General features: G+C 37.7%; 1 protein-coding gene across 2 annotated transcripts; it reads left to right on the top strand.

Annotated features, from left to right (window-relative positions):
* The first annotated feature begins 1,780 nt into the window (after positions 1-1,780).
* Positions 1,781-19,381, top strand: GTPBP8 (GTP binding protein 8 (putative)). 2 transcript variants are annotated; one of them, XM_049628185.1, is made up of 6 exons: positions 1,781-2,218; positions 4,059-4,157; positions 7,228-7,358; positions 8,336-8,435; positions 10,619-10,737; positions 15,541-19,381. In XM_049628185.1, the coding sequence occupies exons 1-6, from the start codon at positions 1,781-1,783 to the stop codon at positions 15,620-15,622; spliced, it is 969 nt and encodes a 322-aa protein (XP_049484142.1). In that variant the 3' UTR covers positions 15,623-19,381. The 2 variants fall into 2 exon arrangements, with proteins under 2 accessions (XP_049484142.1, XP_049484143.1); XM_049628186.1 differs by lacking the exon at positions 4,059-4,157 and having other exon boundaries at positions 1,816-2,218.
* Positions 19,382-19,389: the final 8 nt, after the last annotated feature.

Below are 19,389 nucleotides of genomic sequence, written 5' to 3' on the forward strand. Positions count from 1 at the left end.
TCATCAGGAGTCACGCTGCCTCTCAATATTGTTTTTCTTTGTATGTTTGTGTCATTGTCTCTTAAAGCACTGTGGGTGTCCTCCACATAGCTAGGGAGAATGGCCATCATGAGTGCTGGACTCACATTTCAGCTCTGACTCAATGGCAGAGCCAGCTGCCCATCCAACTTCAACATAATGACTGGTTCGGTTGGGGTCACTTGCACATTACTCACATAGTCATTATTCTCATAATACATACAATATATGGCCAAACCCAATCTCCTGTAATCAGGAGGAGTTCTATTATCGATAGTCCCAACAGAACTACATAGAGTGGGAGCAGATGGTTCCTCTATGTGCAAGGGATGCCGAACAGTGAAAAACAACATAATTCACTTCAAATGTTTATATACAGACTAATTTGATAGGAATAGCTAGAGTCACTGCCAACATCCATCCTCGTTTACTCCATTCTGGCCGCATTGGCCTCCTTGCTGTTCTTCAAATAAGCCATACACACTCTTGCCTCTGAGCCTTTGCATTTACATCTGGAATGCTTCTCTCATCTCCATCAGTCTGCACTCAAATATTACCTGTTCAGTGAGGATCACACTAAAATGCAACACCCTGACAGCTCTACACACACACACACACACACACACACCCATGTGACTCAGCTTTAGCTATTTCCTAAGTATTTGTTATCTAATATAGTCTTTTATTTATTGTAAATTAATTAGTATTTATCATATTATTATCAAGACAATAACATGAGGACAGAAACTCTTTTTATTTACTCACTGATAATATCTCCAGCACCTAGTGCAGTGCCTGGCATATAATAGGTGCTCATTACATATTTGATGAATTAACAAATGATGGAATCTAGCAGGGATGCCTTATCATCTATTGGATAACATACACTACAGTATTATACAGGAGGGTAGATAATAGTACAGTATATGAATACGGTCCTCATTTATCGGCCTCCCCTGGCTTCTACAGTTTAGCAAAATACATCCTAACCTCCTTGCTGTGCAACTAGACCAAGGGTGGGATTTCCACAGTTCTCTGGGAGGAGCGATGCCCTTGGATCAATACAAGTCCTGTCTCACTTCCATGTTCTGTTTGCGCAATCTGCAAGACTAGGTGGCTGCTTGGTTCCCCAATCCACATTCCTTTTCCCCACTGGGATTTAAATCCTATTCTGAATCTAAACCCTGACACCCTGCCTAGGCAGGAAGCTAGATCCTTTGGAGAGGATGCTACTTCACCCAGATCACCTGGAAACATGATGTCAGTCAGAATATTACAAGAACACAGAAAGTGTTATTGCAACATCCCATCCACCGGACTGAATCCCCTTTAGTACTGATTTGGCGGATTTTCCTGGACTTTGACAGTTCCCTCTTGGACTCTATATATAATTTCCATTGCAGCTCTACAAGGGAATTTGTTTTGCCTAGTGATGTGTACATCAACATCAACGCCAATGATCCGTGAGACTACCAGTTACTGCGAGGAATAAATGGCCCCGGAATCCACCAGAGCTTCACACGTTTGCTCCTTCGTTTGACACTCAAGGGCCACACAGCCCAGGTATCTTTTCACCTCTGTAAACCGTTAAACGGCCTCCCCACAGTGATGCACAAGTCAAAGGCACAGTAGTCAGCGGGCCTGCGTGTGAAAGTCAACCACCAGCCTCCAATCCCCCGCCCCCACCTGCCTGCCCTGCGCCAGGAAACCCCAGCCCCTGTCTCCCTGGAATCAAAGCTCAGAAGGAAACGGGTGAGTCCAGATGAGACTACAATTCCCATCAGGCGTAGCGGGAGCGGGATCACGCACGCGCAGACCAGACCCTGGCCCTGTTGCCCAGCCGCGGGGCTTCTTGGAGAAGAAAATGGCAATACCGAGGCTGCGGCACGCCGTGAGGACGCTATTTGAGGTGCTAGCGGCGCTGCGGCCCTTGAGCCGAGCTTGCAGCACGTTCCACGCCTTCACCGACGTGCTCAGGCTGCCTAAGAGACAAATGACGAAGCTCGTGTTCCCACTGCGGGAACTCGAGCGGCAGCTCACACCAGACTCGAGGTTGGACCTTCACGTGAAGATCTTCGACCCGAGCCTGGAGGACATCTCCAAGGCGGAGGCCGTCTTCACGGCCACGTCCCGGAACCGCATCAGCTACCTCAGCTCCGCCGTGCGTCTCGACCACGCCCCAGACCTCCCCAGCCCTGAGGTGAGAGCCACCGCCGCCCTCTGGTCGTGAAGACTTGGACAGGCATATTGCCCTCACCTGTTCTTGTCACCGAACGGGAGAGAAATGTCTAGCTTCGTGTGGACACATATAGTTATTTTAGCCAAAAAAGCACATAGAGTTAATAGTTATTTTGGTAATGAATATAGAAGATTTTAAAATATTGTAAAAACCCAAACCAAGCGTACAAAAAAAAAAAATTAACTGGCCTTTTATTATCGTTTTCCTTTTTAATTAAAGTGGGGAAAGCATGCCGAGAAAAATGAGACAAAGTGAGGAATATGAAAAGTATAATAGTTTCATAAATGTGGTGGTCCTTACCAATATGTAATTTTCACTCAAGCCAAAGTTCCGGCCGTGCAAAAATAAGAATTATGTATACATGGCAATGATGTAGATTTTTTTAAAAACAACTTTAGTGAAGTTGCACGAGTGTGCATTTTAGGCGTGTCTTGCAGACCTCATTATCTATTTGCAGTAACTGCACCACTTCAGTGGAAACTTTCCTTCTAATCAGAACGGTTATGGTAATTTATGTAGTCAGAACTAAGGACGTAGGTAAATCATTTAATAATTACAAGACAGCATCGTGTTTCCACTTAGGCTCTTAATTACTGGACTTTTTGTGTAATTTGTTTTTTAAAATTCAGTTTTACTTAGACATTATCATTGGATTTAATCTGGCAAAGCTTTTGAAATATATGCAGGACTCAGATCAATTCATGTTGAAGGACTGACCCCAGTCTTGTGAAATATATAGTGCCCCTGTCTCTCTGCACTAAGTACCACCCACTCATATTGATAAGCAGAAATGCCCTTACAGATTTCCAAAACACCCCCCCGGGGGGGGGGGGTGGTGAGTCATACTGCCTTCACTTAGAACCCTGATTGGTATGGTACCCCCTTCATACCATGTTAAGAAGCAGAGTCATGCATATTAATGGTTAGTATCAGGAACATTTTGTTTCTTTCTACACTATAGAGATCTAAAGGAGAAAAGCTTATTTGGAGCAAGAGAGGTCAAGAGGAAGGAATAACCTTGTAATTACAATGGTATTGCAGTCTACTCTGGGAATTGCAGCGGGGAAATGCAGTTTCAGGCATGTAGTTGTACTGTAGAGTAAGTTTTGTTGAAATGCATCTAGTTTTTAACTTAAAAATTTGTAAATATGGAATGCTTAATGATTGTCACAGACATTCTTGAGTAGTATACTGTCATTAAAGGCACAGGTTCTGGAGATAGATGTCCTGAGTTCAGTTCCAGCTTCTTCACTTTCTAGCTGTATAATTTTGAGCCAATTATTTAGCTTCTCTCTGCCTCAAGTTTTAATCATTTGTAAAATGGGGATAATACTCTTACCTCCCTTATAGGGATGTTGTAAAAAGTAAATCAGAAAATTCACGTTATGTGCTTTGAACAGTACCTGGCATTGGAAATCATTCAATACGTGGTAGCTGTATGTTAGAATTTGAGGTTTGACTAAATGTAAGCCACCTCGTTTCATTTTGTTTTGTTTTGAATGTGTATTTATTTTTGAGAGAGAGAGCACAAGCAGAGGAGGGGCAGAGAGAGACAGGGACGGTGGATCTGAAGTGACAGCAGTGAGCCCAATGCGGGGCTCAAACTCACGAACTGCAAGATCATGACCTGAGTCAAAGTCAGACGCTCAAGCAACTGAGCCACACAGGTGCCCCATAGGCCACCTTTTTACATGGCTAGGCAAGACAGTAGTTTGACAGATTTTTGCAGCTAATACAACATATAATAAAAATGTATATATAAACCTAGTATTCAGTTAGCTTCTTTTTTTCCTTGTATAAGGTGTGTTTTATAGGCAGAAGCAATGTTGGAAAATCCTCTCTAATAAAAGCCCTTTTTTCACTGGCGCCAGAGGTTGAAGTCAGAGTCTCCAAAAAACCGGTATGTTGAAGGAAAGGGATGGGGAGGTGGAATTTAAAAGAAACAGTATATTGAAATGTAAAATTGTCTGAACTATCTCTGAAATTGACTAAAATAACTAATAAATGTTGAGAGGTACAAGAAACCATACTTGCTAAGTTCCTAGAACAGGTCTTCTTCTTTTTTTTTTTTATTTTTTTATTTTATTTTATTTTATTTTATTTATTTATTTATTTATTTATTTTAACGTTTATTTATTTTTGAGACAGAGAGAGACAGAGCATGAACGGGGAAGGGCAGAGAGAGAGGGAGACACAGAATCGGAAACAGGCTCCAGGCTCCGAGCCATCAGCCCAGAGCCTGACGCGGGGCTGGAACTCACGGACCGCGAGATCGTGACCTGAGCCGAAGTCGGACGCTTAACCAACTGAGCCACCCAGGCGCCCTTCTTTTTTTTTTTTTTAATGCTCATTTATTTATTTTGAGAGAGCACAAGCTGGGGAGGGGCAGAGATCAAGGGAGAGAGAGAATCCCAAGCAGGCTCCACACTGTCAGCACAGAGCCCAGCGCAGAGCTCACACTCACGAACTATGAGATCATGACCTGAGCTGAAATCAAGAGTCAGACGCTTAACTAACTGAGCCACCAGGGTGCCCCTAGAAAGGTGATTTCTTTCAAATAAGTAGTAAAGTAAGACATTTCATTAATGCCTGTATATTTCCCTGAAGAAAAAGAAAGTATGTCTGTATTTATTTTAGTAGTCTTGCAAGTTTCTTGAGGAAATCCTTTTGTCCAGATCTTTTCCAAAGAGTTGCCATATAAAGTGTTCTTTTGCCATTCTATATTTACTTCTTTAAGAGTGATTGTTTAGTTTTATGCTGATTTTAGAGGAAACTGTTTTGAATTATTTTTTTCCTCCTATAAGCTTTTATATCTTGCAAACTCCTTTTTCCCTTTCTTCCCCTATTCCCTCTCTCTTTATACATAGATATAAATATATATACATACATACACATATACAATTAGACAGACCCAGGTTTACCCAGGACCGAATTATGTGATTATGTCAGCTAGTCTGCTGTAGTAACTTTCTGTCAGTTTTTAATTTTCTCTACTTCTTTCTCAGTGATGCAGACTGTACCAATATCTAAGATACCCTCTCCTTATTTTTTTTTTAATTTTTTTTTTAACGTTTATTTATTTTTGAGACAGAGAGAGACAGAGCATGAACGGGGGAGGGTCAGAGAGAGACGGAGACACAGAATCTGAAACAGTCTCCAGGCTCTGAGCGGTCAGCACGAGCCCGACACGGGGCCTGACGCGGGGCTCGAACTCACAGACCGTGAGATCATGACCTGAGCCGAAGTCGGACGCTTAATCGACTGAACTACCCAGGCGCCCCAGATACCCTCTCCTTAAAACTCACCCCCAGTTCCCTTCACCTTGTTATATATTCCCACCAACCTTGTGCTCACTGCCTCCCTTTCCTTGCATTGGAACCCTTCCATGAAGCTTCACTAGTCTTCTCTTGCTCCCCATTTCTTCATATAGTTGATTCCCTGGCTCCATCGCTGATGCCGATGATTGTTGTCATTCATGAAACCTCCTATGCTTACGCCTACTCTGTCTTACCAGATAACCCAGCTAAATTCTCATTTCTAGCGTGGTTCCCTACTCTCTATTAGAGAACAATGGAAGAAATGTATTCCTTTTTTAAAATTTTTGTTAATGTTTATTTATTTTTGACAGAGAGAGAGAGACAGAGCATGAGCGGGGGAGGGGCAGAGAGAGAGGCAGACACAGAATCAGAAGCAGGCTCCAGGCTCTGAGCTGTCAGCACAGAGCCCAATGTGGGGCCTGAACTCACAGACCGCGAGATTTCGACCTGAGCCGAAGTCGGACGCTCAACTGACTGAGCCACCCAGGTGCCCCTGGAAGAAATGTATTCTTGACATTCCTGATTTGTCATTTTCCTATGGATAGACACATCAGCTGATGGGAACCTAAGCACTGTTTTTTAAAATCTTTCCTCTGGAAGTATTTGTTCCAAGTTCCAAACAATTGACTTTTTAAATTTTATATCTTAACTGTTTGTTTTCTGATTAATAGTGTCATTGGACACAAGACCATGACTTTTTATCATCTTTACATCATTTTAGTTTAACACATATTTTATAGTGTTGTATATGCTTTTAAAAAATGGTTTAATGAAAGCACAAAAACCATCTAATGAAACGTGCGAAAGATCTGATCCTAGGGAAGGAGTAGTCTCGGCGTAATAAACTATCAGGCTTTGCATCTAGGTTTTATGAAAAACTGTATGACTGACAGTAAGTATTTTTAGTTTAGCCAGTCTATGCCATAAGACAGAGAATCCCAAGCAGGCTGTGCCACTGACAGCAGAGAGCCCAATGTAGAACTTGAACTCATGAACCATGAGATCATGACCTGAGCCCAAGTCAGACATCTAACTGACTGAGCCAGCCAGGTGCCCCAATTTATTTCTCTTTAAAGTGGAGATCTGTTATTCATCAGAGAATATTAACTAATACAGTCACACCATTACAGGGTAACTTTTTATTGAGACAGAGCTAATGAAAAGACTCCAACATAATTTGGCTACATATTCTTAATCCAGAGTTCTTAAATCATATAGATTCTCTTAAAAATGAATTGGAGGGAAGAAGTAGTATCATCGAAGCTTATCTCCAGCCACTTCTCTTTTATCTTCTTTGTCTGTATCATCATCAACCCAGCTAGGATTATATTCATAATACTTAGGCTTTTAATAAATTGAATAAAAATATTTTGAGTCATTAAATATATAAAGGACACATATACCTGTATATATTTGTATATTTTAGTTAAAATATAGTGCAGTATTGGTTTCAGGAGTAGAATTCAGTGGTTCTTCACTTATATATAACACCCAGTGCTCATCACTACAAGTGCCCTCATTAATACTCCTTAACCATCTAGCCCATCTCCCACCCACCTCCCTCCATCAACTGTCAGTTCTCTCTTGTTAAGACTCTCTGGTGGTTAAGGACATATTTTAACAAAGATTTTATTTTTCCATTTATTTTATCAGGGGCACACAAAGAAGATGAATTTTTTCAAAGTTGGAAAATATTTTACATTGGTGGACATGCCAGGTTATGGCTATAGAGCTCCTGAAGATTTTGTTGACATGGTAGAGACCTATCTAAAAGAACGAAGGAAGTAAGGAAAAAATTTTCTTGTAAGTTTAATCCAAAAGCACGTTTTCATTAATGGAATATTCTGCACCGTATGACTCTGCATTATCAAGTGACTTCTTTTAGACGGTCCATTTTATTCTCATAATATTCTACAGTACAGCATGTAGGGCCAAGGTGTATACTGCTTGCTTAATTTTTTCTTGTAGATTAGCTTAATTTTAAATTTAAGTGTTTTCCTAAATTGAGACTATAACTAGTTTTTCAGCAGAGTGCACTAATGTTTTTATATCAAACTCTTAGCTGACTAATTTTGAAAATAAAGATTATTGGTTATTGTGGTATTTACCACATTTAGATAAACTTCAGTGCATTTTAAAAATACTTCTGACACCACATCCTCAGTAAATGTAACTTTCTTTGGTCTCCATAGGTAGTCAAATGGCAGTTTTATGTTTCAAGCATTGTACAACATATAGAGAAATTAATGTTAAACTTTTGAATTATAAAAAAGTATAAGTATCTTGCTTGTAGCTTTACAAAGAAACTAAGATGAAATATTTACACACAAAAAAATACAAAACATAATGTGTCTGGTTTCCGTTATTTGTTAGTCTTAAAATAATATTTGAAAATTTAGACGTTTTTGTGACAACATCGTTAATTGGCTTCATGTCTCTCCCACTAGAGTTCAAGCTTTTAAGGGAAAGGACTCATTCATCTTTGTATCTAGTCTTAGGCAGAGGATCTTAGGTTCAATACATGGTATTAAAATAAATTAATATTTAGTAAATTTAGTTAATGAAAGTAACAGCATTGAGAGTTATTGGATTATAGAATGGACTTCCTAGTGAACTGAGAATTCCTTTTGCCTAAAGAAATTTTTAAATTTTGGAATGCAAAATTATTCAAAGGAAAATTTCTTAGGATAGTAAAGGCCAGGGGAGAAATGAATGAGTGTATTTTATATTGTCATTAATTTTTATTTCTGCATTCTTACAGTTTGATGAGAACATTTTTGTTAGTGGATAGTGTTGTTGGAATTCAAAAAACCGACAGTATTGCCATAGAAATGTGTGAAGAATTTGCATTACCTTATGTGGTAAGTGTTTCTTTCAAATCATAGTTGCAGTTAGAAATACCAGTTTGTGTGCATGTGCAAATGTGTGTGTGTGTGTGTTTGGTGAAAGAGCAGGTCTTGTCTCCGCAAGAGTCCCTTTTGACTAATCTTTTTGATTATCAGCCATTAAGACAAGTTCTGTGGTACTTTTATTCTCTTTTCTCTCCCTCAGCTTTAAGGTTTCGAAATTATAGTCAAAGTAAAGTATTTTCAAGTTGTGCTCTTCCCTTTCATTTTTTTGTGGCAATATAAATATTTGTCTAAAACATGTTAGTAGTTCTTTAACAGCAGTTTGGCAAGTAGTACTTACCAAAAATGTAAATGAAATTGCAACTGAAAATTCGCTAAAGTGATTTGCAATTTAAGAACCATTGCAAGAAAATAGGCTCCAGCACACACAAGTAGGATTTTTACATTCTTAAAGAAAACAAAATTTCTTTCAGGAATATCTTACCAAGGCTTTTTCTGTTGTTTGTCCTAGAATAGAATACAGGTTAGTAGGTTGGTATCCACATTATTTTGCTTTGTGAGTTTTGCAGATAAGATAGCACTCTCAAGTTTCTTTCTAAGGAAGAGTGAAGAGTCCATTGACTATAATTTGGTTTCAAAAAAAGTTAGGAAACCACTAAAATGTAACAGTGGAGTTGAATGCAAATCAAACCATGTTACTAATCGGCAGCATTTTTGTATTCTTGGGGTTATGGAATTGGGGTTTGCAAAAGCTCTGTGAAGCATTAGTGATAACTAGTTAGTTATGAGAAGTCAAAGGTCTGATATAGTCCACATAGTAGAAAATACCCAAATAGTGCCAAACTGGTTTTATTAAGTGATACAGTATTCCTGATTTGGTATCATAGGTACCAGTTAGTGAAATTGTATATTTTTCTCAGTTCAACTTTAAGGAAATAACTATTTTCTTCTTTGGAAAAGAGCTTGTGATAGAGGAATTATGTTTCCTTTTAAATATCAGCATATTTAAAGATAATAATAACAAAATATATAAATAAATATCAGCTTTTTTGCTTTTATGAGGAAAGATTGCCATTTGGAGGGATTCACAAGTAGTTAGAAACCACACACTTTCTGCTTCTCACTTCTTTTACCATTAACATTTTTAATAACTGAAAAGCATAAATGATGAGTCAGGAAATATAATTTTATAGAAATTCCCCAGGAAAATATGATAGATCAAAGTCGTTTTAATTCATTTTATAATCATTCCTACAACTGTATCAGATACAAGATACAAAGAGCCTGATTTCTTTTTTTTTTTTTTAATGTTTATTTATGTTTGAGAGAGAGAGACAGAGTGTGAGTGGGGGAGTGGCAGAGAGAAAGGGAGACACAGAATCTGAAGCAGGCTCCAGGCTCCAGGCTGTCAGCACAGAGCCCAAAGCGGGGCTCGAACTCACAAACTGTGAGATGATGACCTGAGCGAAGTTGGACACTTAACCAACTGAGCCACCCAGGCGCCCCAAATAGCCTGATTTCTAGGGGTTTTTCTTAACATTATTACATGTAAGACAGAACCATTTTTTAGGTCAAAAATGATGATGTTGGCATTTTTATATAGATCAGCCTGATAATGCTCACTGTGTATCTTAGTTAACATGAGATATATGGTGATCATATGCAACATTTGTCATACATCAATTGCAAATATGACTCAAGGGTCCTTTTCACTGGTCTTGAATCCATGATATTATGGCCCTGTGTAGTTAAAGCACTATTAAATAGAAATACATAGTATATGCTTTATCCATTGTATACATGCCTTTTTTTTTTTTTTTTTTTTTTTTTTTTTTTTTAATGTTCATTTACTTATTTTGAGAGAGAATCCCAAGCAGGCTCCGTGCTATTAACACAGAGCCTGATGCAGGACTCAATCTGACAAACCGTGAGATCATGACCGGAGCTGAAATCAAGAGTTTGACACTTAACTGACTGAGCCACCCAGGCACCCCAGTATATTGCATATATTCTTATTTAATATTCATGGTAACTCCTTTAGGGGGTGTTGCTTTTATTTTATAGATGAAGAAACAAGAGAGATTAAGAAACTGATAAGGATCTACTAGTTACTAAAAATTTGTAGTGAAAAATGTGCAAAACTGTGTATTAAAAGATACTTTATTTCTAATGCTTAAATATTTGTTTTCTTACAGATGGTATTAACAAAAATTGACAAATCTTCCAAGGGACATCTTTTAAAACAAGTGCTTCAGATCCAGAAATTTGTTGACAGAGAGACACAAGGATGTTTTCCTCAGTTGTTTCCTGTAAGGTAAGAGTTGAATTGTTTCTCTTACCTTTATGTACTCACAACCTTTAGTATTAAACAGTGTTTCTTAGATTGAGGTATTACTTAACATAAGAGGAGTTTGGAAAGCTATGCATTTAGCCATGATTTATTGGCACAACCCATCAGCACTTTTGTTTTTTCCTTCCCTCTAGTTTGTCTTCTTCTACAGGCTCTTGCTAGATTTTCCCTAGGTATCTTCATTTTCTTTCTGCCTCAGCCTAGCTCAACCCTAGACTACAGAAGTGAAAACTTTTTACTTCTTAAAATCAGCTAAATAGCAATCACAATATACTACCATGCTTTTCTCGGTTTCAGAGAAAAACAAATTATCTTTATGGTACAAAGCTCATTCGGGCTGTGAGGGATAAACATTTTTCTTTAAAAGGACCATATGTAAAGAAGAAATGCTTCATATAAGTTAGAATTAAGCACTGGTAGCAGACAAAATGATGATTTCTTTAGCTGGCAATTTTGAGCTAGTTGATGTCGTTTAGTGATGAAACATGAGTCTATACTTTGAGCATATACCTGGGATGTAGTAGGTAACTTGTACTAGAGCACAGACAAAGTGCCATTCCCGTATGATTTTCTCTCTCTTAACTTCTTTGTGGAAGGCACTATGGTATTTCCTATGAGAAATAATAAGACCAACTAATACTTGGTTGTATATAAAACTGTCCCGTAATCATTCATTCAAAGTCCTGCCAATCCAGATCACATTTAAATTGTTTGTAGTTGTGAACATTCCTGTCAAAATCCTTCATTCATTCATTCCTACAAAATGGTCTTCTCTCTTGACTTTCACTCAAGGGTTTAACCCGTTTATTTGTCTATATCCTATCTATATAATAGAGACTCCTAGGGGCAGGAATGAAATCCTACTTCTTACAGCCTTGAGCATTGTCATAGCAGGACAGCTGTTTATTCTGTTTAATAAGAAGGAAGTGAGACCTCAGCTAAAAAAGCAGCAAAAACATAAGATGGGCAGATTATGGCTTAATAGCAGCATTTATTGGGAAAAAAATTAAGTTTTAGTTGACTGTAAGCTGAATTTGAATTAACAGTATAATGGGGCTGGGGAAAAACTGACAATGTTTTCTTGACCTATATTAATAGAATTATAGTGTCCCAAACAAGGGAATGATCAAGCAGTAGTCCCACACTGCTGTGAGCTATATGCCATCAGATGAGTCAGGTTAGGTTGTGACTTGACATTAAGAGCAACTAGAACTATCTGAAAACAGATGGTCTTGGGGAAGGTTACATCACTACATCACTCATAAGACTTACCTGATCCTCACAATAAACATCTCTATTTCTAGTTAAGATTGCAAGTCAAAGAAGTGAAGTGAATTGCAGAGAGTTATCTGTTTAAATAGAACATGGGCTTTGGGGTCAGAGAGCCTTTATTTTGCATGATTCTTCTTATTTCTTGACCATAGATTTTAAAGTAACTTATTTCATTTTCTGAGCCTGTTTTCTCACTAGTGAAAATATGATTATTAGAAGGATTAAATACAATGTATTGTGACAGATATACACACAGCCACATAATAAGTGTTAGTTTCTTTTCTTGCCAAAAGTCAGTCAATAAGTGGCAGGGTTAGGCTAACAACCCAGGTTATCAGATTCCCAGTACTTTTTAGAAACATTCTCTTCTTGAGACATGTCAGCATTCTCTGCTGCATGACCTTGGAATCACTGCTGCCACAGTACTCACCATAAGTGACCAAGGCTCTGCAGAAGCCATACAACACTCAAAGGCTAAGACTTGAGATGCGGGATCTGGTGACTTTCAAGAACTTCACCATTCACTATACCATAGTGACCACATACAGGAATTTGTCAGACTGTATTCTGTACCTCTCAAAACCCAATTCAGAAAGTAGAGTTGTATACATTTGTTGGTCTTATGTGCATGACCAAGTCCTAGTCCATCCCTCTAGAAAGAAGTTTGGCCTGTTCACAAAATAATTATTATGAGAAAGTCCGGTTTTGTTTCCTTCTTTTCTTATATCATCCTTATAAAAGAAAGGTGGGAGTATAGTCCAGCAGGCTTTGGCCTTTAAGGCTGTAGGCAAAAGCTAAATGCTAAACTTCATGACAGAACTCTGCCCCAGTTGAGTAGAAATGTATAAATGGTGAAAGGCCCCTAAAGATTAATGCTGGGATCAGTCCGTTTTAATAACTGGCATGGAAGAAATATGTAAGTAAGTAGAGTGCAATTGCTCTCTATGTAGTGGGATTCCAAGCAAAGAGAATGTACTCCAAGAACAGAATTACAGTAGTTGACAGAAATGTTGCAGATGAGTTCAAGATGCCATATTTAGTGTGTGGACTACCCAGCTTGTATCTCTCCTTTAAACCATATAGCTTCATTTATGACCCAGGAATCATTATGGGCTGTTTTCAAGCAGGCAGTTTTGGTTAAAAACTCTAAAATGCTGTACTTTATCAAGAACAGAATTAGCAGTGCAGTAGAAAATATTCTCCCTGTTTTATATATAGGTGTATACCAATCCTGTACCCATAAAAGTCATAGTGTATCCATAAAGTCCATGTATCCTGAGAAACCATGTGCTCACTTCTATGCTGGCAAATGGATGGATGCATATGGATGGATATAGCAAGACAGGTAGATAATAACAGACATAGTAATGGTGATGATGATTTTTAAAAATAATGAAAAAAAGGTCCAAGTTATCAAGGTTATTGAATCTTTGTCACAAAAAGAACAAACTAAAGAGATCAAAACTTTTAATCTGGGAAATAAAAACCAAAATAGAAGATGTTCCAGTGGCATTTTTCACAGAAATAGAACAAACAATCTTAAAATTTGTATGGCATCTCAAATAGCCAAATCAGTCTTACAAAAGAAGAACAAAGCTGAAGGTATCATAGTCCCTGATTTCAAACGATGCAATAAATCTATAGTAATCAAAACAGTATGGTACCGGCATAAAAAAAGGCACATAGATCAGTGGAACAGAATAGGGAGCCCAGAAATAAACCCACACACATATGGCCACTATGACAAAGGAGCCAAGACTATACAGTGATAACTGGGCATTGTCTTCAATAAATGGTGTTGGCAAAACAAGACAGACATATGCAAAATAATGAATGCAGTAATGAATACAATTCAGCCATAAAAAAGAATGAAATCTTACATCATACACAAAAATTAATTCAACATGGATTAAAGACTTGAATGTAAGGTGTGAAACGATAAAACTCCTAGAAGAAAACATAGGCCCTTAACATCAGACTTGGCAATGATATTTTGGATGTGACACCAAAGGCAAAGGCAACAAAAGCAAAAATACACAAGTGGGACTACACTGAACTATAAAAAGCTTTTGCACAGCGAAGGAAACCATCTTCAAAATGAAAAGGCAACCTACTGAATGAAAGAAAGTATTTGCAAATCATATATCTGATAAGGGGTTAACATCTAAAATACAAAACTCCTACAACTCAATAGCAGAGACAAAAAAAATCTGATAAAATTGGGCAGAGGATCTTAATAGACATTTTTTCCAAAAAAGACACACACATGGCCAAAAGAAAAAGGTGAAAACATGAAAAGATGTTTAGGATCAGTAGTCATCAGGGAAATGCAAATCAAAACCACAATGAGATACCACCTCATACCTGTTAGAATGGCTATTATCAAAAAGCCCCCCTGCCCCCCAAAAAAGGCAAGAAATAACAGCCTTTGGTGAGAATGTGGAGAAAAGGGAACCCTTTGCACTGTTGATGAAATTGGTACAGTCACTATGGAAAACAGTATGAGGTTCCTCAAAAAATTAAAAATAGAACTGCCATATAATCCAACAATACCACTTACAGGTATTTACTTGAAGGATACAAAAACACTAATTTGAAAAGATATCTGCACCCCCATGTTCACTGCAACATTATTTACAATAGTTAAAAAATGGAAAAAACCTAACTGTCCACCTATAGATGAGTGGACAAAGAATGGGAAAACACACACACACACACACACACACACACACACACACAATGGATACAATTCAACCATAAAAAGAATGAAATCTTGCCATTTGTGACAACATGGGTGGATATTTGGGGCATTATGCTATATGAAATACATCAGGCAGAGAAAGACAAGTTACCATAAGATCTCACTAATATGTAGAATTTGAGAAATAACAAAACAAGATCATAGATACAGAGATTAGTGGTTGTTAGAGTAAAGGATGGGGGATGGGAGATATGGGTGAAGGGGATCAAAAGGTTCAAATTTCCAGTTATAAAATAAGTCATCAAGATGTAATGTGCAGCATGGTGACCATAGTTATTAATACTGAATTGCATATTTGCAAGTTGATAAGACAGCAGATCTTAAAAGTCCTCATCGCAAGAAAAATTATAATGATGTGACAGGTGGTGACAGATGTTAACTAGACTTACTGTGATTACTTCACGATATATACAAGTATTTAATCATTATGTTATACACCTGAAGCCAATGTTACATGTCAGTTATACCTCAATTTAAAAAAAAAGCACTTTGTGAAGTAAAAGGCAAAGTAGTAATACATTGAAATTTTTAGAATCCTGAAGGAAATAGATCTGATACTGTGAATCATCAGAATACAACAGGCTGGTGGGAGAGAGGAAATGCAGGACAAATTAAGACATTCTGTTTCATACATGGAACTCAAGAGGTTTTAAACAGTTCTTAAGTTGGATGAAGTCAAATCTGTTACTATATCTGAAGTAAAGAAGAAAATGATTTTTCTTTTTTTTTCACAGTTCTGTGACCTATTCTGGAATCCATCTGTTGAGATGCTTTATAGCAAATATAACAGGAAATCTTAAGACTGATGGCCTGTAGTTTAGCTGAAGATTCAAAATTCTCTATGCCAACTGGAGTTTTGAACATCAATAATTTCAACATTTTTTTATATTAAATATAATTTATTGTCAAATTGGTTTCCATATAACACCCAGTGCTCATGCCAACAGGTGCCCTCCTCAGTGCCCATCACCCACTTTCCCCCCTCCCCCACCCCCCATCAGCCCTCAGTTTTGTTCTCAGTATTTAAGAGTCTCTTATGGTTTGCCTCCTTCCCTCTCTGTAACTTTTTTTCCCCCCTTCCCTTCCCCCATGGTCTTCTGTTAAGTTTCTCAGGATCCACATATGAGTGAAAACATATATCTGTCTTTCTCTGCCTGACTTATTTCACTTAGCATAATACTCTCCAATTCCATCCACGTTGCTGGCCAGATTTCATTCTTTCTCATTGCCAAGTAGTATTCCATTGTATATATAAACCACATCTTCTTTATCCATTTGTCCGTTGATGGACATTTAGGCTCTTTCCATAATTTGGCTATTGTTTAAAGTGCTGCTATAAACATTGGGGTACAAGTGCCCCTGTGCATCAGCACTCCTGTATCCCTCAGGTAAATTCCTAGCAGTGCTATTGTTGGGTCATAGGGTAGATCTATTTTTAATTTTTCAACATTTTTTTTTAATGTTTTGTTTTTGGGAGAGAGACAGAGAGACAGAGTGTGAGCAGGGAAAGGGCAGAGAGAGAGGGAGACACAGAATTTGAAGCAGGCTCCAGGCTCTGAGCTGTCAGCACAGAGCCTGATGTGGGGCTCAAACTCTTGAACCTCATGATCATGACCTGAGCTGAAGTTGGAAGCTTAAACAACTGAGCCACCCACGTGCCCTTCAACATTATTTTAAATGTTGTGTGTCTGTAATTTGCAGAAGGATCATTTCAGCTATAAAACTTGCATCTTCCCAAAGCAAGTATGAATTTGTGCTTGGGGGAAAATGTTTATAAATAATTTAATTATGCTGTTCATTAGAACAAATAGTGTTCTATTTTAACAGTTCCTATTTTAACAGGGCTCCTGTTTTAACAGACTGACAAACAAGAGCACATAGAAGTCCATAATATGGAAACCTATTTACTACTGTGTAGAGAATGGTTTGCCGTGTTTTTATTGGGCTTTTGTCTTTTAAAGACAATGTCTATTACCTACATTTAAATAATAAAATGGACTAGGTTAAAAGGGGCTACTTTTCTATTAAGCACTATTGGTAGATGGAAGACCATTCCTCTCTCTATGCTTATAAGTTATCTTTTTTCTTAGACTTTGTATATATTCTTGATAAAATCTCAGTCCATGCTCAAACACCAGTCATTTCAGGCTGGGATCATTCACCTTCAGGTGAGCACAGTATTCAGAATCAGAAGACCAGAATTCAAGTTTCAGTTCTAATATTTATTACATTGGGCTATAGGCATGTTACTTGCTTTCTCTGCACTTAATTTATAATTCACAAAGCTATAAAGATTACAATGGTATTATATGTGTAAAGGATATCTTTATGTTTTGTGTATTTGTAAAGTAAACCAACCCAAGAATACAGCAAAATTCAGATTTATCACAGAAAACCTGTTGTCATTGAGGAGATAACATTTTCTCTAGTAAAAGGCAAAAAACAAAACCAGTTTTAAGTGAGAAAACTGATATTTACAAAAGGCAAGAGAAAAAAGTTAATGAGACAGTTTAGAATTGGTACAGTAAGATTCAGAATGGAAAGATAAAGCGTGAACAGAAAAGGTTTTTATGAAGATGCTATGGACCTATTCATGTAAATGGCTTAGCTTTTCAAAGTGAGGCTGAGTATTAAAAGACTACAGCAATAGCACTGGATAAAAACTTAAGGCTGTAAACAACTTTGTGACTTTTTTAGGAAATTTAGTATTTTCAGTTTTACAGTTGATAGCACTGGTTTATTCTAAAAGCGGTGTTTTAAGCTAAAAACAAAAACAAAAATAATTGTATGCAAGCATTCACAAAGTAAAACATATGGTGACAATAGAATGATCTTAGAAGTCGACATTTTGCTTGCCAGTGTCACTGTACTGCTTGTCTTAGCCTTTGTTCTCCTAAAAGGAGAGCCCAAGACAAAAGTTTGCATGCAGTCATTTATTTGGGAAGTGATCCCAGGGAACGGGAGCAATAGAGAGAGCAAACAGAAGAAAGGAAAATCAATCAAGGATGCAGGAGTTGGACATCACATAAGTACTAGTGCTTGATCTTGATGGACCTTCTTTGGAGCCTTATGAAATGTGCCTCTGAGTTGTCTTTGAAGTGGGAGAAGGTGGCTCCATGCCTCTTCCAACTTGTGGGTGCCCAGTGCCAAGAAGTTCCTTCAGCTTGTCAGAAGGAGCAGAGAGGAGGTGAAGTGTGGTTATCCACTCCTACTGTAAACTGTTGCCACAGCAGTGGCCAAAGGAAGAAGGCCAAGAGGATTTGGCATGGGAGATCTCAGCACAGTGCTATCAGGAACGACCTATTATAAATGCTAACAGAACAGTAAAATTGATATTCACTCTGATGACACTAACAGTAGTTTCTAACCTAGTTTACTAGAAAGTTGTAGTTTGTATATTTTAGATTTAATTATATTATTATATATATTAGATTTCATTTTCATTAGAATTTTAAATTGTTTGGAAAGATTAACATCTAGAATACTGCATTTCTTACAAATATGTATAAATTATCACATTGTAGACACATGTGAGGCTTTTTTACTATTTCCCCCAGAATTCTAAGGATCAAGAGAGGGGGAAAGGGAGGAGATGAAGAATCTTACTCCAAAGAAACATTAATGAAGTACAGAAAAGTGTTAGGCCTGTAGTCCAATCCAGGCTTTATAGTGTTATCTCCTTAACTCACTGAACACTGGTTTTTCCAATAAGGGATAATCTCCAAAGTCTCTTTCAACTGTAAAAGTTTATGCTTCTTGAACAATAATGCCACTTCAGATGAAGCAATTCAAGCCCAGGGAAACTAACTCATTGGAGTCATAAACGAATAAAAGCAGAAGCAAGACTGGCCCTTAAATCTTAGAATCATAGAAGCTGATGGCTATTTTTAGACTTGTCCTGAATGAGTATTATCCATGTTTTAAGGTACTAAGTAGCTACTACCACTCTGTAGGAATCCAAGAAAAATATATACAATGAAAAAGGACTAGAAATTTATTAAGAACTTTGAATTAAATCAGGATATTTAGCAAGGCTCCAGGAAAGAAGCTAAAGCAGTGTTTAACTGCTTTGCAGGCTGTGTGCATCAAAATCACCTGAGCTCCTTGCTAAAAATGCAGGCTTCTGTCCCCAGCCCCTGGCTGTGTTTATCAGTCTTTCAGAAGGGAATCCACATTTTTAAACCACCCACCAAGTGATTCTCAAAACAGCCTCAAGTAGGAGAACCACTAGTGTAGACAAGTGGGAAAATGTGCAAAAAAACAATAGGGCTAGATAAGGAGTGGAAAGGAAATAAAATGAAGATGGCCGAGGAAAAGAAGGATGCGGTATATATGAGGGCACTGTTTTATTTTTCTCTACATCCATATATAACATAAAACTTAAGGCTACAACCTACTTAACAAATAGAATAGTACTGACCTAATTTTAGTAAACTAGAACACTTGAAAAATACATCAAACCTTGTATCATTGAAAACACGTAAGATTTATCCTCTCTGAGCAATGGTACAAACAGTATACAACTATCAGATGACAGCATCAGCACCAAATTATAAATTTATGTGTGGCCTCACCACTGGGTC

Source organism: Panthera uncia, chromosome C2 (genome assembly GCF_023721935.1).
Source record: "Panthera uncia isolate 11264 chromosome C2, Puncia_PCG_1.0, whole genome shotgun sequence".
Taxonomy (NCBI): domain Eukaryota; kingdom Metazoa; phylum Chordata; class Mammalia; order Carnivora; family Felidae; genus Panthera; species Panthera uncia.